Raw genomic sequence first — 23,318 nt, 5'->3', positions numbered from 1 at the left:
TGCAGGCTTCTCACTGTGGGGGCTTCTCGTTGTGGAGCACAGGCTTTAGGGTGCTTCGGCTTCAGTAGTTGGGCCACTTGGGCTCTGGAGCACAAGCTCAGTAGTTGTGGCACACGGGCTTCGTTGTTCCTTGCATGTGGGATCTTCCTGCGCCGGGGACGGAACCCATGTCTCCTGCATTGGCTGGCAGATTTTTTACCACTGAACCACCAGAGAAGCCCTGGTTTGTTTGTTTGTTTTGTAAAATACTCAAGCCCTTTCCCTACTTTTCTATTGTTTTTGACTATTTTGCTTTCTTGATTTTTCTGAGCTCTTTACATATTCAGGAAATTTAGCTGACATGTTAGTAGTGAATTAGCACTTACTGAGTTCAGTGAGCAGAACCCTCTCTCTGCACCATCTCTCAGACTTCTCATGAAGCATGTATTTTAATCACTATTTACCACTGAGAAAATGAAGGCTCAGATAACGTGACCAACCCAAGGTCATAAAGATAGTTACTGGGAGAGCCAGGCTCCAAGCCCAGGTCTGTCTGACCCAGGTCTGTCTTGGTGCACTGATTCTGTGAGTTATGGTAAGAAAGCTCTTGCACACAGCCTGCCTCACCTGCCTGCACAAGTAAGGTAAAAGCCCCTGGTCCAGAAGTTCTCTTCATTCTTTGCTGATATGGATGCGTGCACTTCTACTGTGTTTTCCTAACAAAGCAGCACTTCTCAAACTTTTCCACCCAAGTAACCCTTAGAATTGAGGAACAGAAGCAAGCATCTTGGTCAGGTATGAGGGATTGGGGTAGAGGCTATGAGCAGAGAGTAAAGCAGTGCTACCCTGAGAGGCCTGAGAAATTGAAAGTTTTTATTTTTGAAATCTATGCAAGATTTGCATTCTAGTGTATAATATGTACCTTTTTTTTTTTTTTTTTGGCCACACCTTATGGCTTGCAGGATCTTAGTTCCCCTACCAGGAATCTTGGCCCCAGCAGAGAAAGCACTGAATCGTAACCACTGGACCACCAGGGAATTCCCTGCCCATGTTTTTTTTCTTTTTAATATAAAGTTGGTGCTTAACATTATCTTTGAATGAAACTGGCCATCCAGGCAGATATGCTATATTCAGCCTTTGTAGTATGGTTTCCCTCCTGGTCTGCTGGTGTGTTCTCTAGAGGTTACACAGAACCCAGGTGAGCAACACTTGAGCAGGGGTGAACAAGCTTTTTAAAGGGCCAGATAGTACCAACTATTTGAGGCTTGGTGATCGATATGGTTTCTGTTCCAAGGCTCAACTTTGATTTTGTTGTGTGAAACAATTATAGCAAAATATAAGTAAATGAGCAGGCTGTGCTCCATTAAAACTTTATTTACAAAAACAGGCAGCTGCCTCACGGTGTAGTTTGCTAATTGAAGCGCTACAGCATCAGCCCCTTTAAGAAGTAAACACGCAGGAGGAGGAAGTCAAGAGGCTTAGTGCAGCATTTCCCAAAGTGTGTGCCAAGTAAACTAGTCCTGAGTGACAGTCCTGGGAAAAGGGTTCCAGGGTCAGATAACCTTGGGGAACATTACATACTGCATTCCTGCAGTTCCTCAGAGTTTCACAGTACATAGGAGTGTATTGGGAGCTCCGATGGGTCTTACAAAAAATTCAAAGAATGCTTTTGTTCCTTCATGGCCATTATGGTCATTGGGAAGTTAATTTTGGGAAACATTAGCTCACATGAATAAGTCCTTGGAAATCACTGCTGATCGTCTGGATGGGAATAGTACACAGAGATAGGATGGGGAGAGTATAGTCCTAATCACACAGGTACAGTTGGGATATCTGGGCCTCAGGGGACATGAAAGGACATCATGAAGCCCAGGACAGGCTTGAGAAGGAGCCATAGGAGACCTGGAGACTCTTGGAGCTGCCTCAAAACACTGCCTCTCGGATCCTGCCCTTTCATCCTAGTCCCTGGATGTGGGAATCTGAAGGCCTAGGACTGACTTTCCCAAAGTTCCGGGCCTAAACCCATGACTTAGTGATCCCTCCCTGCTGATCCTATTTGGTCAGTCGTTACCATTATTACATATATGTGAGTATTACATATAGAATAATAATGATGATAACAATTCATATTCATCCTTGTTCTAGTGATTACAAAGTGCTGTTTACAGTCATTCTACTGAGAATCAGTCGAATGTAACTTGCCTCTGAACTGGTAGAATTGTGACTTAAACCCAGATCTGGAATAAGTCCTTTGCCTGGAGGGTCTGGTTGCCAGTGGGGGCTCCTGCTCAGTGCCAGGCCTCCATGCAGCTGGAGTTTCCAGGTCCCACGCCAGCAAACTCAACTATGTTGAGAACGAGTTATGCTGAAGTGCTTTAAGGATATTATTTCATTTAATCCTCACGGCAACCTTGCAAAGAAAGAGAGGGCAGTGATACCTCCCTCTGGGGAAACTGGACTCTAGGGTAATTGGACAAAATTAATTCTCTAAATTACTGAGGATTTTTGTGGAAGTTTTAGTTTTGGGCCTGCCCTAATCCCAGAGGCCATCAGAAAAATACTTTAAAATCTGGGCTGTGATCATTTGCTGCAGCCCTTTCGTTGTCAAGGCAGGGCCAGGGTCCAAACCCATAAAAGTCCGATATGTTCTGTATTTGTTATTACATTAAAGGGATGGATCATTCATTTGCACGTTTGTATATATATATATATATATAATATTTTATAATATATTTATTATATATATTTGTTATCTAAATTAACACTGGGACTTCCCTGGTGATCCAGTCAGTAAGAATCCACCTTCCAATGCAGGGGGCACAGGTCAATCCCTGCTTGGGGAACTAAGATCCCACATGCCACAAGGTAACGAAGGAACTAGAGAAGCCTGCGCGCCGCAGCTGAGACCCGACACAGCCAGATAAATTAATAAACTTTTTTAAAAATAAATAAACAGGAATCCCACTATACGTTTACAGAGATAATATATTTTATGAAAAATGACTTTAAGTAGTGAAGGGTGGCTATTTTGCTGTCTTCCAAATCTTCTGAGTGTCTGGCTTAAGAGGAGACAGCCAGATTTTCATTTATGTTTCTGCTGCATCTGTTGCAATGTCGGACTTCACACATCCTGTGGAAAACACACTACTCAGGAGACAGGGGAGAAAAGGCAGATAACATGTTGGCAGTATTACCAAAATTGGTTTGGACATCATGAAAAGCCCAGAAAGGGTCTGGGGGCCCTATTTGTATTTTTTTCATGAAGGGATGGGGGAAGGGCAAAGACAGCAGTGGGGATGGAGGCAGAGACAGCGAGACTTGAGTTGGGGGGTGGGCAGGGGCTGGGCAAGGGCAGTAAATATGGGGGAAGGGTTGGTTGACCAGCTTGTTTGCTTATAAAATGTCAAGGGCAAAGCCAGAGGCAAAACTGCAACTTAAAAACAGTCCGCAGCTCTGCACATTGGTCATCCAGCTGCCGGACAAGCTGACAGGCTTGGGGCGACCCGGTCACTCTGGGAAGCTGAGACCCACAGGCCGGAGCCAAGTTCCGATGGTTCACAGGTGCTGATGGAAGCTGGATTTGGGCCCATGTATTTCTGATTCCACTAAGCCTATAGTCCCACCCCTCTTGGTCTTGGGGTTTCTGTGTTTGGTCCACCTCTTCCTTGTACTGTTGTCTGCCAAATGATTTTTTTGTTTGTTTTTTGGCCACACAGTGGGTATGCAGGATCTTAGTTTTTTTGACAAGGGATTGAAACCATGCTCCCTGCATTCGGAGCAAGAAGTCTTAACCATTGGACTGTCAGGGAAGGCCCCAAACAATTTTCTTTGTATTGACTCACTGTAAAATTTTTATTGAAGTATTTTTGATATACAATGTTATGTTAATTTCTGCTGTACAGCAAAGTGACCCAGTTATACATATATATATTCAGATTCTTCCCCTTTAGAGTTCACCATGATATTGAATATAGTTCCGTGTGCTGCAAGTACTTTGTTGTTTATCCATCCTATATACACTAGTTTGCAGCTGCAAATTCCAAACTTCCAATCCTCCCCTCCCCCGCCCTCCTTCACCCTTGACAACCGCAAGTCTGTTGTCTACGTCTTATGTGAGTATATTGACTCACTTTCCTTCTGGCTGAGCCAACTGGCAGGTGGGTCTTAATTCCCCATCAGGGATTGAACCTGAGCCCCCTGCGGTAGCAGTGTGGAGTCTTAACCACTGGACCGCCAGCGAAGTCCTGAAAGTGACTCACTTTTAAAACTTATTTTAAAAGGCCATTTTAATCACACTAGCTAATACTATATGCTGTTGCTGTTAAGTCACTTCAGTCGTGTCCGACTCTGTGCGACCCCATGGATGGCAGCCCACCAGGCTCCCCTGTCTCTGGGATTCTCCAGGCAAGAACACTGGAGTAGGTTGCCATTTCCTTCTCCAATACATGAAAGTGAAAAGTGAAGGTGAAGTTGCTCAGTCGTGTCCGACTAGTAGCGACGCCATGGACTGCAGCCTACCAGGCTCCTCTGTCTGTGGGGTTTTCCAGGCAAGAGTACTGGAGTGGGGGTGCCATTGCCTTCTCCGAGCTAATACTATATAGTGATCATTAAGTGACAGGCTCCATTCTAAACACTTTTCACGCAGTAATTCATTTAGTCCTCATAGAATGAGGTCCAGATGAGGAAACTGAGGCACAAGTAATTATGTAACCTGCTCGAGTCACACCACTAGGAACATTTCAGAGTCTCGATTCTGACCCAGACATCTGACACCAAGTACATGCTCTTAAGCATTTTACTGTTTCTCATCACAAATAACCAAAAACAAGTCTGCCCAGTTGAGGCCCTTGGGAAGAAGCTGAATATGATCACATTCTTGGCTTTCGTCGTCATTTGTACCTGGGGGAAATCAGGCCTTGGGCACAACCCACTTAATTCCCAGCAGTGACTCTGAGGCCACATATTCTTCTTCCAGGCCCAGAGTACTTTCACTGAACTCCTCCCAAGTGCCAGACACAGTTTAGGGGGTGGGATGGGGGGTGGTGTGGGGAGGGCAGAGCCAGAGGAAACCAAAGAGAACCAGTCCCTGTTGCTGAGGAATTTAAGGTTTACTAAGGAAGATAATTTCAATGATATGGCATGTGAAGGGTACAGTGGGAGCCCGCAAAAGGAATATTCCAAAGAGCCCAGGAAAGGAGGAAGCAGGGGGAGGGTGATCAGGGAGAGCTTCCTGGAGGATGCCTCACTCAAGCAGTCTAAAGTCTAGAAGGTTGAGTGGGAGTCATCAGGCACGAGGTGGCAGAGGAGAAGAGAACTTTCTAAGCCCAGCATGAGCAGAGGTATGGGAGAGGAGCTTAGTGTATGTGGGTGAACTACAGCACTTTGGCATTAACCAGCCTTTAGAAAGCCTGGAAGGGAGTGAGGCTGGAGGGGGAGGGAGGGCCAGGTCCAGTGTGGGCTTTATTCCGTAGTATTCATCAGCAGAGTCCTGCTGAATAGTATAGTTAGTAAGTGATAGATAAAAATTTAGAACTTGTGCATCCATGGACTCTATCGAGGAAGTGGAAGATACCCCACAGGTTACTTCATGTAACTTGTTTAAATTATGATTCGAGGGGCTTTCCTGGTGGCACAGACAGTAAAGAATCTGTGTGCAGTGAGGGAGACCTGGGTTCGATTCCTGGATCCGGAAGATCCCCTGGAGAAGGAAATGGCAGCCCACTCCAGTATTTTTGCCTGGAGGATCCCATGGGCAGAGGAGCCTGGCGAGCTACAGTCCGTGGGGTCACAAAGAGTCAGACACAACTGAACGACTAACAGACACACAGAAAAAAAAATTTTAAAAGAAACAAAAATACTGAAGAAAAAAAAAACCCCAAAGCTCTTAAAAAAATAAAAATAAAAAAATTATGATTTACTGTGATGTTTTTAAGCAATCATCCTGTATCCACCAGATGGGCTTGGGGTGAGAAAGTCTAACTCATAAATCCTTCTCAGTTGTACCAAAATTTTTGTGAATACTGAATTTAATAATAAAGTCAATGAGATGACTTTAGGCATTTAATTAAATATGTAGCAAATTTCATTAAAAAATTTTTTTGGACCCAATAAAAGTTTTTTTCCAGACTCAACATTTTCACAGCCTCTGAAGAGCTTAGAAGTCTCTGGTGTCTAGGGGGAGAAAATGGCCCTGAGGTTCAGGCATGTCAGGGCTAGAAACACTGGAATGAGACAGTCAAGGTCCCTGCTCTCAGAAGTTTATACAGCCCAGTGGGAATAAGCAGAATAAGGGCAGAGTGTGTTGGGTGCTGACAAATATAGTGCTTTGAGGGAGCGGGAGGGTCCTTACACCGAAGAAGCAGTGTTTAGGCTGACTGTATCGCTGGGTAGGAACCTGCCCCCTACAGAGCAGGCGGAGTCTCTCCAGGCGGAAGGAACAGCCAGTGCAAAAGCCCTGAACTTGAAGATCACTTGACCTGTGGCCAGGAAGAGGATCATTGTGGCGGGGGCTTAGTGAGGGGCAGCGAGAGAGCAAGAGGTGAGTTCAGATGGGGGACAGGGACCAGGTGATGCCCAGCCTTATGGAGATGAGATTTTGTTCTAAGTGGACGGTGCCGGTTAGGTTGTGTTCCCTGGGGAGCAGATTTGGAGAGGGTGGCTGGCGGGCGGGAAGTCGGCTGGGAGCACTCTGAGGAAACAGCCGGGGAAGAGAAGGGAAGGAGGCGAGGCTGGGCCGCGGGAGAGTTTTCGCTGCCCTGCAATCTCAAGGGACACCTCTTCCCACCCAGCAGGGAGCTCTGAAGCTGGGATGACCCTTCAGATTTGTCATTAGATGCAGCTGCCTGAGGACGTGGGCATGACTCGGCCTCCGAGGCAGTCCTCGAGGGGCTGACAGCGGAGGGCGGTATTCCTAGCAGCGGGACACCGAGTCCATCCCTGACCCTGAAGGGGGCTCTGCTCTGTGGACGCCCTGGGAGTGGCCAGGATCGAGCTTCAACAGCGCCATCGTGTGGCGATAATAAGTCACAACAGCCGTGAACTCAGGACTTCCGGTTACCTTTCTCGATGGAGAAAGCGGTAAGACCACAGGCAGTAGCCTCAGAAACTAGCCTCACCGAACCTCTTTGCTGCTGCTGCTGCTGCTGCTGCTAAGTCGCTTCAGTCGTGTCCGACTCTGTGCGACCCCACAGACGGCAGCCCACCAGGCTCCCCCGTCCCTGGGATTCTCCAGGCAAGAACTCTGGAGTGGGTTGCCATTTCCTTCTCCAATGCATGAAAGTGAAAAGTCAAAGTGAAGTCACTCAGTCGTGTCTGACTCTTAGCGACCCCATGGAAGGAATCAGTCAACATAATAATGTCCACCACAGCTGCCATTCAGTGAGCAGATGGGAGGAACTGCATGATCTTAGGTAATCTAAACGCATCAATGCAAGGAGGCTCAGAGCGGGGGAAAAGACGTGTGCCAGGTATGGAGTCCCGTACCAAGGGCACAGGTGCAAGGCCTGTACCAAGGCTACAGACGCAGAGCCCAAAACCAAAGTCACTTCCAGAACTAACCGAGCCCCACTGTAACCGTTGCCAAAAGTCCCCCCGAGCCTTACCAGCCAGCTTCATGACCCTAAATTAGGCAAAAATGCCCATCAGAGGATTCACCTTAGAGCACCCTAACCAATCACCTAATGCCACCCTTCCAGCAGGAATTTCTTTTGTCTTGAGGCTATAAAAATTGGCTACTAGCCCAAGAAAAGTACCAGATCCCCCTTGAGCCGGCCCATTGTTCTAACAGCATCCGGCTGGCTCTCCCTGGCCAGGCAGGAGGTCAGCCCACTGTGCCTGCAACGCCCACATTCTCTCTGCTCTTTGTTCTTAAGAAACTCACTCCTTTCTGAAATATTCTGTGTCTGGAAATTCTTTTCCAACTCATGCTCAGGCTGACATGACACCAGATTACATAATAGTACACTGTGGTGGAATTAGGATTAAAACCTAGATGGGCCTATCAGTGGATCTCACCTCTATCAGGTCCAACACGCCGTTTTAACAGTAAATATTTTGCAATGCCCTCTTTACATCCCCAGCATCTGGATTGTGCCTGATCAATAGTTGTGCACTCCATCAATAGTTGTTAAATGAATGAGATGAAGTTCATGGATAATATCCTACCTACCAACATAATTTTTAAAGTCAAGGAAAAAGAAAATGAAAGCAGTTTATACTAAATAAATCTGCAGTTCCACATGGACATGCTCAGTCAGGATCACACTGAAAGCTATAACAAAGTGATTATTATGAACTGTGGTGGTTTAATCACTAGGTCGTGTCTGACTCTTTTGCAGCCTCAGGGACTGGAGCCCACCAGGCTCCCCTGTCGACGGGATTTTCCAGGTAAGAATACTGGAGTGGGTTGCCATTTCCTCCTCTAAGTGATCCTCCCAACCGAGGGGTCGTTTATGCATCTCTTATGTCTCATGCATTGGCAGGTGGGTTCTTCACCACTTAGCGCCACCTGGGAAGCCCACTGTGAACAGAGATCACCCTAAATACTGATCTGTAAAGACGTGAACTTCTGAAATGGTGAATATCCTTCATAAAGATCTGAACTCATACAAAGAAAATTCTCCCCTGGATTTTAATTTTATTAGACTTCCTGGAAAACTGTTTACATATACAACAGAGTTAAGGGTTCTTGGTGCAGATAACTATAAACAGATTTTTCCTCTTTTAGAAATTGTAAGGCGAGTGCGAAGAAAAAGAGAGCAAGCCGGGCATTCAGGCAGAGAAAGATTTATTATAGGAAGAAAGAAAGAAAGTGACTGGCTTTAGAGAGAAACAAGTGCTCTCTTTTTACAGCCAACCCTTCTTATATCCTATCGATGGGAAATTGTGCCCTGGAGGGAGGGGGCCTCAGTTTATCTTTAGCCCACAGCTGGGGTCTTGTGGTCACATAGTCGAAGGGGTCTCACGGTTGGGTGGGCATGTAGTCTTGAGAAACTGGCACCAGCAGGGAAAAACAGGATGTCTCCCTAAGGAAAAAACAGGATGCCCACCAGAGCAATGTGGCCACTGTGACTTCATCCCTTGGGCCATTTTTAACTACATGGTATGAGCCCCTTGTGAACCCTAACAGAAAGAATCAGTGGCACATTAGAAAGCTGTGCAGGACATGGAACTCTTCTCGGTAATGTGGGCCTGTCTTGAACATTGAAGAATGTCTAGCACTGCTGGCCCCTGTCTGCTAAGGACCAGAAGAGCTCCTATCAACGTGATAAACAAAAATGCCCCTACAAATGTCCAAATTCAAATTCCCAGGGACAGTAGATCTCCTTTTGAGACCTTTGGTGTATGTGAAAGCCTAGCCATCTAAGCTCTGCTTTATTGGCCTGCTCTTTCTGAGCTCCCCTTCTCCACCAAAGACCGGGGCTTTCACACTCTCATTTCTCATCCCACCCTTTAGGACTCTCTCTGTAAATATTTGTTTGCTACTAGAAGGTTAGAACTGATGTGATAAACGAGGTGCATTCCTATCTTCTTCCTATGTCTACAAAAAGGCTCAGGGCGGATTCTGGTAAAAGATGGCAGAGTAGATGGGCGTGTGCTCATCTCCTCCTGCAAGAGCACCAAAATCACAACTAGCTGTTGAGCAACCATCGACAGAAAGACACTGGAACCCACCAAAAAAGATACTCCACGTCCAGAGAGAAAGAAGAAGCCACAGTGAGACGGTAGGAGGGGCACAATCACAACAAAATCAAATCCCATTCCTGCCGGCTGGGTGACCCACAAACTGGAGAACAGTAATACCAAGACGTCCTCGCACTGTTGTGAAGGTTCTGAGCCCCACATTACTTTGCCAACAAAGGTCCATCTATCAAAGGTAGACAGAGATAAAATATTAAAAGCAACAAAGGAAAAACAACAAATAAAGTACAAGGTAACTACCATCAGGTTATCTGCGGATTTCTCAACACAAACGCTACAAGCCAGAAAGGAATGGCATGATATATTTAAAGTGATGAAAGGGAAGAAACTTCAAGTAAGAATACTCTATCCAGCAAGACTCTCCTTCAGATTTAATGGAGAAATCAAAAACTTTCCAGACAAGCAAAAGTTAAGAGAATTCAGCACCACCAAATCAGCTTTATACCAAATGCTAAAGGAACTTCTCTAGGCAGAAAACAAGAGAAGGAAAAGACCTACCTACAGAAAATAAACCCAAACCAATTAAGAAACTGGTAATAGGATCATACATATTGATAACTATCTTAAATGTAAATGGATTAAATGCACCAACCAAGAAGCATAGACTGACTAAGCAGGTGAAAACATACGCATGTAGGCACTTCCACTTACCGCATCACTCTGCCTGACCCCTCAGACTGTATGTAATTATTTTATATCGTTAGGTTAATCATGTTCCCATTATGGCTTGCGATTGTAATTATCTTTTATTTTTTGTCTGGCTGTTGATTGTGAAAACTGATGAACATTTGTCACTGTTATGATTATATAACTATTACTCACTTAATACCACAGTATAATGACTAGTCAACAGAAAAATAATAGATTTCTATATCACCAAAACTATCATTTAATAGGAAAACCTGTAGTCACTTTTAAAAATCTAGATGCATATCAGAATTATCTTGGAATGTTTAGAGAAATACAAATGTCCAGGTATTGCTTTGTTTTCTCCAAAGCTACAGATATGTTTCTAATGAGCAGCCCTGTTTAAAACAACTGGACTATGTGAGGATCTTTTACTTTTCTCTAGTTTGTTTCACTTTTTCTATTTTATATTCAGTCGTCCCACTTCATTTAGTTTGTTTTCCAATTTCTCCATCTCTTCTTTTTTTTAATATATTCTTTCTTAAGCCTTTCTCAAGCATAGTAGAAACACTTGTATACATGTATGCAAAAATAATATATATCATATATATATTAGAAAACTTATGAATTTTTGACAAACTAAAAAATTTATGACATTTTTATTCCACTTGTTTGACTTAGTATGAATAGAATGCTAGATTTCTAATTTAAAAAAGATATGCAACAAGCTACAAAGATTTATTGTATAACATAGGGAACTATAGTCAATATCTTATAATAAACTATAATGAAAAATAATTGGAAAAATAATATTTTGTATATGTATAACTCAATCACACAAAAAAAGAATTCTACTTTTTGAAATTTAGTAATGTCTATCTTTCTGCCAGCTTTTCTAAATGTCCTACGGATATCTAATAACAATGCATGAGATACAAATTTTTAAATATATTTGTGTAGGATATAAGCTTAATATAAATTAATATAGAGATCTATTATATTTAAATTGTTAATGACATCATTCAAGATGCTCCTATTTTTATTTTTCTGCACTTGATAAAATATTCTCAGAGAAATGTTAATATGTCTATGATTATATATACATTTCTTCTGATTTTTGCTTTATGTATTTTTGTTTCCTTGTTGTTAAATGTCTAAGTGAAAGTTGCTCAGTCATGTCTGACTCTTTGTGACCCCATGGACTAGTCCATGGAATTTTCCAGGGTAGAATACTGGAGTGGGTAGCTGTTCCCTTCTCCAGGGGATCTTCCCAACCCAGGAATCAAACCCAGGTCTCCCGCATTCCAGGCGGAGTCTTTACCAGCTGACCTACTAGGGAAGCCCTGGTTTTGATGGTTTATGGTGTCTATCTTTTTTGTGAATTGTACTTTTTATCATGAAAAATATTCATCTTTACATCATTTAAAAACAAATAATTTAATAAATTAAAAAAAAAAGACTCACAGGGGCTCCCCTGGTGTCTCTCTGGTAAAGAATGTGCCTGCCAGTGCAGGAGATTCGTGTTCGATCCCTCTCGCAGGAGGACCCCACATGCCTTGGAGCAATTACGCCAGTGGGCCACAACTACTGAGCCCGCACGTGGCAGCTCCCGAAGCCTGCGCACCCTAACGTTCGTGCCCCACAGTAAGAGAAGCCACTGAAATAAGAGGACCTCGCATGGCAAGCGGAGAGCAGCCCCTGCTTGCTGCAACTAGATAAAAGCCCACAAGCAACGAAGACCCAGCACAATCCCCCCCCCCCCACAAAAAAATACAACCTTCTCAAAAAGGCTCAGAGAGGTAATTTTCTCATAGTCACACAGCCAATTTGAAGTGGCCAAGCCAGAATTAAAAGCTGGTCAGTCAGTCTGAACCAAAAATCTATGATTTTGCCCTCTTTTCTCCTGACTGTCTCCTACCTCTCAGGCTTGGGGAAACAGGTCTTATGAAACTAAAGTATTTCACTTACTGGGTAAAATTTTGATAAGTTGCCCATCATTCCTGAAGGTCAGGAGGTGAGTTGGTGATGTCTGGAAATGATTCAGATCATACAGTTGTTAACTACCATTTTCATAAATCAGGTGAAATGCCCAGAAGGAAATCCTGCTGTTTGCCTCACCTTGTCCTAGAAAGTCCAGTTCCATCCCACCATGTCCTGGCTGTTGGGGCATCCCCTGGACACTTTCATTTCTGGGCAGCATTTTTCAGTGTAAACGCAGACTTTCTCAGACCCTAGTGGCAGAAGAAGGTGACATCAACCCCTTATCCTGGGACTTCGGGATGAGGGGCCATCCGCTGAAAATTCGGGTCTTTAAAGACGTGCTGCGGGAATGCTCTGGCAGTCCAGTGTTAGGACTCCGTGCTTTCACTGCCATGGTTCAGTCCCTGGTTGGGGAACAAAGATCCTGCAAGCTACACAGTGTGGCCAAAAAAAAAAAAAGTGCTACAAATTTTGCATGCCATTCCTAATATCTGGGGGGTGTTTCAATAGAAAATAAAATAAACTTCATCTCAGTGTAGACATTGACATAAAAGGGCATACTTTTCAAGCAAAAGTGTTCCAAAGATTCACCCACATATCCCAAGATCCTTACCTAGACCTGCTGAAGCAGAAGCAAGGACCGTGCATGGTCAGCTACCCGTCACCTCTCACTCTAGACCCTGGGCCACTGGTGATCGATCACTTTAGCTCATGAGTGTGCCTGGAGGAACAACACTGTTTATCCTGACTTTCAGTGGCACCCCTCTTATACTCCAGGGTCTGCAGAGGCCATCTGAGAAACAGAATCTCTGTCTCTATTAGAACTGGATTCAAATCCTGTTTCCAACTTCACCCCTTCTGCAACTTGGGCAAGTGACTGAATCTCTTATTTTGTTTTAAATTAATTTGGCTGCACCAGGTCTTAGCACGTGGTATCTTTGTTGTTGTTGTTGTTTTAAGATTTACTTATTTATTTATTTTTCACTTTTGGCTCCATGACCCCTGCATTGAGAGTCCATAGTCTTAGCCACTGGACCACCAGGGAAGTCCTTGAATCTTTTGTTGTCTTAGTTTCCTTATCTGCATCATAGCTGTGGGGTGGTTTTGTGGTGTGGTTGTGGGGTTCAGTGGGCTGATACATGTACATGTGCTGCAAATGCTGAGTGCCTAGCATGTAGACATGCTGTGCTGACCTCAGTCACTTCAGTTGTGTCCGACTCTTTGTGACCCTATGGACTGAAGCCCACAAGGCTCCTCTGTCCATGAGATACTCCAGGCAAGAATACTGGAGTGGGGTGCCATGCCCTCCTCCAGGAGATCTTCCCAACCCAGGGATCGAACCTGGATCTCTTAAGTCTCCTGTATTGCAGGCGGATTCTTTACCACTGAGCCACCAGGGAAGCCCAAGCATGTATTATTTTTACTGTTGCTAATATTTTGAGGTACTGGGAGCACACCTGGGGAACACTCGTGGCAGACAGACTCTTAAGGGGACCCCCATGACCCCCGCCTCCTGATGTCCACATCTTTGTGTACTCTCCTTCCCACCCCTTGTGTATGGGAGAGACCCATGACTTGCTTCTAACCAACAGAATGCAGCAGAGGTGATGGGTACATGTGATTACATGTGTGACTATATTAGACAAGATTTTAATAGCCTCGCTTTCCCTCACCTGCTTTGGGGAAGCAAGCAACCATGGTGGGAAGATCCACATGGTGAGGAGCTACGGGTGGCAGACAGCCATCAGCCAGGAAACAGCTGAGGCACCGGACTGAGGTCCCATGAGGGGCTGACCGCTACCAACAGCTGCATTGGGGCAGGAGATTGATGGGTTCCAGGGCAGACAGTTGAAGTTTAGTTTCTATGGACTGATATTCCAAGATGAAAACAGCAGGACAATCGGGGGAGGAGGTCGGGCTCTGCCCAGACAGAAGATAAGAGACTCCATATTTCTCATCCTTGAAGTCAGGAGACCTCTCCGACTACACATGTGCAGAAAGACTCCTTGGAGGTCAAAAGGGAAGTGATGTCAAGTGATGCTAACTACCCATAGACCTCCTGGGTAGAATTCATCTTGACTAAGGGATGTGTATGCACACATGGGGGGATCCTGAGTTATACCAAATATGGACTCTGAACCAGGTAAATAAAAATGACTGGCCAAAGGAAACGTGGAAGAAATGCCCCATAAAGCTACCACCAGGGCACGACTCTGTCTTTCTCTTGAGTCCATCCATGTGTCTACCCACATGTACTACTTACTACATACTCTCTTTCCTCCTAATGAACACTTTACTTGTTTCACTACTTTCTGTCTTTATGGGAATTCTTTTCTGCAAAGCAAAAGGGCCAGGGCCTTGTCACTGACCACTGATCTGGTGGCTGGGATTTGGTGCTCTCACCATCCCTACCCAACCTCAATCTCTGGCCAGGAACTGAAGCCTTACTTCAAATCGCTGCAGGCCAAGGCTACCCAAGATCAACACGAGCTTGGAAGCAGATCCTTCCTCAGTCCAGCCTTCAATGAGACTGCAGCCCTAACCATTCATTTTGTGGCAATGTTCCACACAGCAGTAGAGAACTACCACCCCTCTCCTTTCAAGTTCTTCATTCCTATAATTCTCCCCTTTCTCTCCTGAATCATCAATATCTCCCTTCCTAGTTCATCAAGTCATAAGCATGCTCTAGGGTCTCTCATCTTAGAAACGCTTTTCTTTTTTTACTGTGCCCTGTGGCATGCAGGGTCTTGGTTCCCTGATCACAGATAGAACTTGTGTTGCCTGCAGCAGAAGTGCAGGGTCTTAACCACTGGTCCCCCAAATACTCTAGAGCTGTCCCATGCCCGCCCCCCAGTACTGTATTTCTCTACAGTAATAATTTTTCCATGGCAAAACTTATTGAAATCTTTGTCTCCATTCATTGCCCATATTTCTCATATTATCTCTTCTTCTTCTTCTTCTTTTTTTTTTTTTTTGCTGCACAATATGGCTTATAGGATCCTAGTTCCCCTAACAGAAATTGAATCCGGGCCTCTGAGTGGAAGCTCAGAGTCTCAACCACTGGACTACTAGGGAAGTCTCAACCCGACACTCTTTTAAAAACTTTGTGTTTTAAGTTTAGTTATTTATTTCATTTTTGGCTGTGTTGGGTCTTCGTTGCTGTGCAGGGACTGTATCTAGCTGCAGTTCTTGAGCTTCTTATTGCACTGACTTCTCTTGCTGTGGAGCACGGGCTCCAGGACACACAGACTTCAGTAGCTGTGGCGCCAGACTTGGTTGCTTCTTTGCATGTGGAATCTTCCTGGACCAGGGATCGAAACTGTGTCCCCTGCATTGGCACACAGATTCTTAACCACTGGACGGTCAGGAAAGTCCCCAGTCAAGCACTCTTAATGAGGTCCCCAGTGACCTACCTGTTGCCCAATCCCCTCATCTTGTCCTCTCCATGGCATTCAATGCAACCAGCCACTTCCTCTTTCTTGAAACCCACTCTCTTCCTCTACTTTCCTGACATCATTCTTTCTTCATCTTCCTCCTCACGCAGTGTCCATTTCTTCCCAGTCTCCTCTGCTGTCTCCCTCTTTTCAGCTCAGCTTCAGGAGGCCCAGGTTTGATCCCTGGGTCTGGAAGATACCCTGGAGAAGGAAATGGCAACCCACTCCAGTGTTACCTTGCCTGGAAAATTCCAGGGACAGCGGAGCCTGGAGGGCTATGTCCATGGGGTCGTAAAGAGTCAGACACGACTGAGTGACTAACACTTTCACTTTTTCTGAATGTCGACACATCCCTGCTTCACTTTCCTCATGTGTAATCATACAGCTTCTCTCTTGAAGGTTGCTGTGGGAATTGCCTGAGATGCCAAGCATGTGGCTTAAAAACAATTCCTCCTTTCCCTCCATGAATTACAAGTATGCTGTCTTCCCTTATTCTGATGAGATGAGCCACCCTTTTCTCCAGACACTTGTCAGGTGTCTCCAGGGACTAAGAAACAGACTTTGGGGAAGATGACTCTTTCCCACGAGGGTGAACTATGACACCAATCTCTGGAAACTCAGATCTAAGAAAAGTCTCACTGCTTCTGCTGGGCCTAAGAAATTCCTGTTTTTAATTCATTCAGCTTTAGATCTTTCAGAAGGAGAAAGTTCACGGGGCTAGGAGTTTAGGAGTACAGAGACAGTGGCATAGAGCTTAGTTAGGGGTAATGGGCGTGGGTAAGGAAAACCTCCCTGAGGAGTCGTCGTCTAAACTGAGAGCAGCGAGGTGTCTAGGAGTTTGAGCAGTGTGAAGGTTCCAGGGTGTGCAAGAGCTTGAATTTCTGCAAATAGAGTGTCACTGGAGTGTCAAGTGCACAGCACAAGATAAGGTCTAAGGCCTGACTGGAGCTTGAAGGGCATTGGAAGTGAAAGTGTTAGTCACTCAGTCATGTCCCACTCTTTTCAACCCCATGGACTGTAGCCCTCCAGGTTCCTCTGTCCGTGGGATTTCCCAGACAACAAAATTGGAGTGGGTTGCCAAAAACTCTCTTCTCTGTTTCCTCTCCCACAGCTGGTAACACCTTGGAGGGAAATTCCTTTTTCTCATCTGTCTCTCCGCTAAGCTGTGAGCGGCTAGCAGGCAGCATTATGCCCAGCGTATCTGCTCATGCTTCTGTTGCTACGCCCTGGAACACAGCGGTGAAAGCTTGAAGGAATGAAAGAACGGTTCCAACCCTGTGCACTGTTTACATGCTTGTGCCTGATCTGTGCAACAGCCTGTGACACTGCCAGTCTAGGGAATATCAGCTGCCATTCTGCTGATGAGGAGAGGGGCCTCAAAGAGGTGATGGAGCTGTGAGCTCAAGCTCTGAAGCCCACTCCCTGCGTTCAAGTCCAGCCCTCTCACTTAGCAGATGTTTGACAAGCCACTTAGTCTCTCTAAACCTATATTTCCTCAATTACTAGATGGGGATAATAACATTTATTACTTCACAGGATTGCTACAAAGATTAAGGGGAGAGGGCATATATATATATGCAACATATAATAAGTATGCAATAAGTGGTAGTTGTTTTAATTCTCTGGCCAGTATCGTTTCCTCTCCTCAAACAGCAGTTCCCAGACCTAAGAAGATCACTTCAAGGTCGGGGATCGGGCCACGTCTCCCCAGATCACGCTGGTTTTGCAACACTGCCTAGGTCGAAACTGGGTCCCGCCCGCAGGTCTTGCACGGCCAGCGAACCCACGTGCCTGGCGTAAATAAGCGAGCGCGCAGGCGCCCCTGGCCGGCGCCCATTGGCCGGCGCCCCGCGGCCCCGGAGCTTGGGGAGGACTAGGGCCCCCCAGCCGCGGGGCTGCTCCGCCCCGTCGGTTGGTCAGCGCGTCCGTCCGTGCGTGAGTCCGGGCCGCCAGCTTCGCCCTCGCCATGGCACCCTGGCTGCAGCTGCTGTTGCTGCTGGGGCTGCTCCCGGCCGCCGCTCCGGCCTCCAGCAAGCCCCCGGCGGCCGGCGCGCAGGCCTGGGAGCTGGCGTCCCCGGAGCTGCGGGAACCCGCCCGCTTCGCCTTGGAGATGTACAACCGCGGCCGGGCTGCCGGGACGCGGGCCGCGCTGGGGGCCGTGCGCGGTCGCGTCCGCCGGGTGAGGACGCGCTTGGGGCGGGGCTTCTGGGTCCGCAGTGAGCGGGGCTCTAGTCCGAGGGTTGGGAACTATGGGCCTGACTTGGGGCTGGGACGTTGGACTTCTAGTGATGGGGAAGGGGGAAGAGGGCGCGGTGGGGCTGCGGGCCCCATGAAGGCTGCACAGAGGAGAGGGTGGCCTTGCCGCCACTCACCCGCCCTTCCGTCCAGGCGGGCCGGGGGTCCCTGTACTCGCTGAAGGCGACCCTGGTGGAGCCGCCCTGCAACGACCCCACGGTGTGCCAGCTCCCGGTGTCCAAGAAGACCCTGGTGAGTGATGGGGCCCCTGCCGTTCCTTTGCCCCCAGATCGAGTCTGGCTGTAGTTGGGACGATCTGTCAAGTCAAGTGGGCGGGATCTGAGGCCGCATCTACCCCACCCTGTCACTACCCAGGCCTGGAAGGGTGAAGGGAGGGGGTCTGGATGCTCACTCCAGGACGGTGCCTCGCTTTCCACTGTGGGTGAGATTGCCTTCGAGATTGTCCTCATCTTGCCAAAGGCCTTGCCCTCCTTGCAGCCCCCTGACTGGATTCCTCCTTCCTCTTCCTGCAGCTCTGCAGCTTCGAAGTCCTAGACGAGCTAGGAAAACACATGCTACTGAGGCGGGACTGTGGCCCAGTTGATACCAAGACTACAGGTGCTGGGAGGGCCCAGGGGTGCTGGGATGGTTCAGATCAGACTTCACTCAGGGTTCAGTCCTGCTTCTCCTCTCTTCCAACTCTCTCCAGATGACAAAAATGAGACTTTCAGTTCATTCCTTCCACTGCTGAACAAGGACCCCCTCCCCCAGGTGAGGAGCCTTGTCTGTCTGGGGAACTGGCTGCGCCTTTCCTTCACTCTCTTCCCTCCACCCTGGCCCGGGGCTCTCACATCTGTCTGAGAAGGACTGCTTTTAAAGACTCCCTCTCTCTGCCTTTCCAGGACTTTTCTGTGAAGATGGCTTCAATCTTCAAGGACTTTGTCACCACCTATAACCGGACATATGATTCGCAGGAAGGTGAGGACCTAGCCTTGGCTGGATGTGTCCTGATCAGACCCCCCTTCCAACTTGGCACCTTATTGTTGGAGTAAGGGAAAGGGCAGTTCAATTCAGTTCAGTTCAGTCACTCAGTCGTGTCCGACTCTTTGCGACCCCATGAATCGCAGCACGCCAGGCCTCCCTGTCCATCACCAACTCCCCGAGTTCACTCAGACTCACGTCCATCGAGTCAGTGATGCCATCCAGCCATCTCATCCTCGGTGATCCCCTTCTCCTCCTGCCCCCAATCCCTCCCAGCATCAGAGTCTTTTCCAATGAGTCAACTCTTCTCATGAGGTGGCCAAAGTACTGGAGTTTCAGCTTTAGCATCATTCCTTCCAAAGAAATCCCAGGGCTGATCTCCTTCAGAATGAACTGGTTGGATCTCCTTGCAGTCCAAGGGACTCTCAACAGTCTTCTCCAACACCACAGTTCAAAAGCATCAATTCTTCAGCACTCAGCCTTCTTCACAGTCCAATTCTCACATCCATACATGACCACAGGAAAAACCATAGCCTTGACTAGACAGCCCCTACATCCCCCCATGTTCTTGTTTAGCCTCCCAGGACTTGGCAGTCACCTCAGGGAGCTGGCGCTTCTCCCACCTGATTTTCCTAGTCAGAAACCATAGATTTCCATCATTCTGGGTGGAGTGGGATGGGGCAAAGGCCATATTTTCTCTGCTGGAGGACCCCTGGCTTGGTAGCCTTTTCCCATGACCTTCTGTCTTTGGAGCCCATTTTGGTTCTCCTTTCATACCTGGGGAGTCATCACCCCATTTTGGCCTCACTCTTATCACTTGCAGATCTGGTCCTGACACCCACTCCAGGGTACTTTCTCTCTTTTTAAAAAAATATTTATTTTTATTTATTTAATAATAGATAAATATTATATAAATAATAAAATATAATACTATATTATTAACATATAATATATTGGTAATATAATAAATATAATATTAAGAATTATAAATAACAATAAATACTTGTTTATAAATAAAATTAAATATTAAATTATAGTGTTTAAATATAATAACTTAACTACTATTATAAATAATAAAGACTTGGCTGCACCAGGTCTTAGTTGCAGCATGCAGGATCTTTCAAGTGTGGAATATGGGATTTAGTTCCCTGACCAGGGATTGAATTCAGGCCTCCTTCTTGGGAGCGTGGCATCTTGGCCACTAGACCACAGGGATGTCCCTTGCCCTTCTTGAAATAAGCTTCAGACCTGATCCAGGGTCCACTGTTCCCCATGGAAACCTCTGCCTCTTATCCCCAAGCACCTCTCCTTTATGATCTGCCTGGGGCCCAAGCCTGACTTCTGCTCATTGGTTCTCAGAAGCCAGTTGGCGCATGTCCGTCTTTGCCAATAATATGGTGCGAGCGCAGAAGATCCAGGCCCTGGACCGTGGCACAGCTCAGTATGGGGTCACCAAGTTCAGTGACCTGACAGGTAGGGGTGGTGGCCAGAGCCCTCACGATGCCTGGAAGAGACAGGGCCTGCTCCCAAGGCCCCTGGGTAGGACTGGCTTCGAATACTCTTTTCCTACCCCCCGCCCACCGCTATCCACAGAGGAGGAGTTCCGTACCATCTACCTGAATCCCCTCCTGAAAGATGCACCTGGCAAGAACATGCGCCTGGCCCAGCCTGTCACCGACGTTCCTCCGCCTCAGTGGGACTGGAGGAATAAGGGGGCTGTCACCGATGTCAAGGACCAGGTTGGACCCCAAAGAAGCGAGGGTGGGACGTGGGGGCTGCACCGGCCTTCGGAAGGGACCCAGCCCTGACTCTGCCCGTCTCTTGCAGGGTATGTGCGGCTCTTGCTGGGCCTTCTCAGTCACAGGCAACGTGGAAGGCCAGTGGTTCCTCAAACGGGGGACCCTGCTCTCCCTCTCTGAGCAGGGTGAGCATCCCGCTGTGCCCCCCTGTCCCCAGCCCAGCCCCTCCGGAGGGCTCCTTGGGACCAGCCTTCTGTCTCCTAGAGCTCTTGGACTGTGACAAGACTGACAAGGCCTGCCTGGGAGGCTTGCCCTCCAACGCCTACTCAGCCATAAGGACTCTGGGTATGCATTCACGGGGCTTCAGGAGGGGCGGCAGGAGCACAGCTCCCTCCCCCGCAAGTCACTTTGTGAGGGAGGGAGATGGGAGCATGGCAGTCCTGTGAACTGGGTTCAAGTCTTAATGCTGACCCCTAACTGGCTGAAGACCTTGGGCAGGTCAGCTCTTTCAGAGCCTCATTTATCTCACCTGTGAAATGGGCTTCTACGCACCCACTTGGTAGGATTGTCTTGAGGGTCAAGTGAGGGGAATGTGTGTCAAGTTCCTGGTGCGTAGCAGGGGTCTTGCTATTTTCACTGCTCTGAGGCCTGTATTTCTAGTGCTGCTGAACCTAAGAGCAGTACACCGCCCCCTTGAGGGGAGGGAGGTGTTGCCTAACCTGGCAGTTCGGTTGAGCAGTGGGCCGCAGTAGTGGGAAGAGGAGGGCTGAGGGATTGAAGTGGCCGTACAAAGACTGGCGAGGGAGCCTGGCAGGGGTCTGGGCCAGACTGGGAGCAGACGGTCAGGGCAGGACAAGAAAGCCAAGATCAGGAGTCCTAGAAACGCTGTGGGGAGTCAGGACTCAGATTGGGAGCTGGGTTCCCTCTCTGCCACACATCTCACTGGAGGCTGCCCCATGCCTTTGGGCCTCAGCTGAGCCATCTCGAGAAAGAGGCCCCCTTCAGAGAGGATGGCATGTGGCCTGGGGTAGATGGAGAACACAAGGCCTTGTGTATGAGGGGCTCAGCACAGCCCCTGGCCAGGAGGAGACAAGTATGGTGAGTAGAGCCCACCTTTCCTCTAACTTCTGATCTGCTGGCCCCCCTCCGCACAATCCCAGGAGGGCTGGAGACAGAGGATGACTACAGCTACCGAGGCCACTTGCAGACCTGCAGCTTCTCTGCAGAGAAGGCCAAAGTCTACATCAACGACTCAGTGGAGCTGAGCAAGAATGAGCAAAGTGAGGAAGGGCAGGGGGGCTGAGGAGAGGCCTGGGTCAGGAGGCTGGGGCCTGGATGTCCCCTGATGCTGGCCCTCCCCTGTCTCAGAGCTGGCGGCCTGGCTGGCCAAGAAGGGCCCCATCTCCGTTGCCATCAACGCCTTTGGCATGCAGGTAGGGCCCCAGCCTCGTTGCTCCGGCTCTGGCTCTCACTGACTCCTCCCCCACTTCTTGGTGGCCCCTGATTTTTTTTTTTTCAATGATTTTATTTATTTTTGGCTGTGCTGGGTCTTCGTCGCTGTGTAGGTTTTACTCTAGTCGCAGCGCGCAGACTTCCCGTTGCGGTGGCCTCTCTTGTTGCGGAGCACGGGCTCTAGGCGCTCGGGCTGCAGTAGTTGCAGCACGTTGGCCCCCCTGCTCTTACTCTCCCCCCTCAGTTCTACCGCCACGGGATCTCCCACCCCCTGCGCCCCCTCTGCAGCCCTTGGCTCATCGACCACGCCGTGCTGCTCGTGGGCTATGGCAACCGTGAGTTCTGCTCACCCCAGGTCACAGCGTCTCAGGAACCTTGTCCTACCCCCCGTCTCGGGCTGTGGGCCAGGCAGGATCACCCATCCTCTCTGTGAATGGGAGAGCCAAGGGGGTGGGAGGTGTGAGCAATTGTGGATGGATGGGCATCTTCCCCAGCCCCAGAGCTGCTCCCGGTTTCTGGGAGTGTGGTAGGTGGGCCTGTCTTGCTTTCTGCTCTTCCCCTAGTACCTGTCGCCCAGTAGGCCCACATCAGACAGTGAAGAGTGCCTAGTGCCTGGGGCCCTGGCTGGAGACTTGGGGTTCCCTGACTCTCCCTGCATTCTGCACTGCCCCACCCCCAGGCTCTGCCACTCCCTTCTGGGCCATCAAGAACAGCTGGGGCACCAACTGGGGTGAGGAGGTGAGTCTTGCCTGCTCGGCCCTCAGCCCTCCAGCCCCCGTCCTGCCCTGGTGCCCTCACCAACGCCTCTCCCGCCAGGGTTACTACTACTTGCACCGTGGCTCCGGGGCCTGTGGCGTGAACATCATGGCCAGCTCAGCGGTGATAAACTGAGGCACACCAGCGCAGGATCTGGTGCGGACCAGAATGGCCCCTCCCCAGGAGGCACAGCTGGCCGAGGGACGGGCACTGGGGACCCCAGGGTGAGCAAAGGCCACAGGGACACAGGCCCTCCCCCCACTCCCACCCTGAAGTTCCCCAACAGCACCTTTGTTGAATGGTGGTAGCTAGGAGGACTGGGGTGAAGGACGATGTCTTGGCAGCCGAAGCTGGGGCAAGAACCCTGGGCTCAGGCAAGGAGCAGGTGGGAAGAACACACTCTGGTCTTAAAGCCAGCTCTGTCCTCAGTAGGCTC

At 48.3% G+C, this 23,318-nt stretch overlaps 1 protein-coding gene and 1 long non-coding RNA gene across 2 annotated transcripts; both read left to right on the top strand.

Annotated features, from left to right (window-relative positions):
• On the top strand, nt 6,330–10,058 carry LOC102178707. Its single transcript, XR_311220.2, has 4 exons — nt 6,330–6,517; nt 6,768–7,056; nt 8,316–8,364; nt 8,460–10,058. It is a non-coding gene; the product is annotated as an uncharacterized LOC102178707 (long non-coding RNA).
• CTSF (cathepsin F) lies at nt 17,662–23,083 on the top strand (the record flags this gene model as incomplete). Its single annotated transcript, NM_001314352.1, is given in 14 exon segments — nt 17,662–17,898; nt 18,108–18,206; nt 18,488–18,572; nt 18,664–18,725; nt 18,857–18,932; nt 20,295–20,408; nt 20,529–20,674; nt 20,763–20,859; nt 20,939–21,019; nt 21,835–21,954; nt 22,043–22,107; nt 22,371–22,461; nt 22,806–22,864; nt 22,943–23,083. Coding segments are annotated over 14 exon segments (1,383 nt in total). The 5' UTR covers nt 17,662–17,685.

Source organism: Capra hircus, chromosome 29 (assembly GCF_001704415.2).
Source record: "Capra hircus breed San Clemente chromosome 29, ASM170441v1, whole genome shotgun sequence".
Taxonomy (NCBI): Eukaryota; Metazoa; Chordata; class Mammalia; order Artiodactyla; family Bovidae; genus Capra; species Capra hircus.
This window is presented reverse-complemented; position numbering and strand designations above follow the sequence as displayed.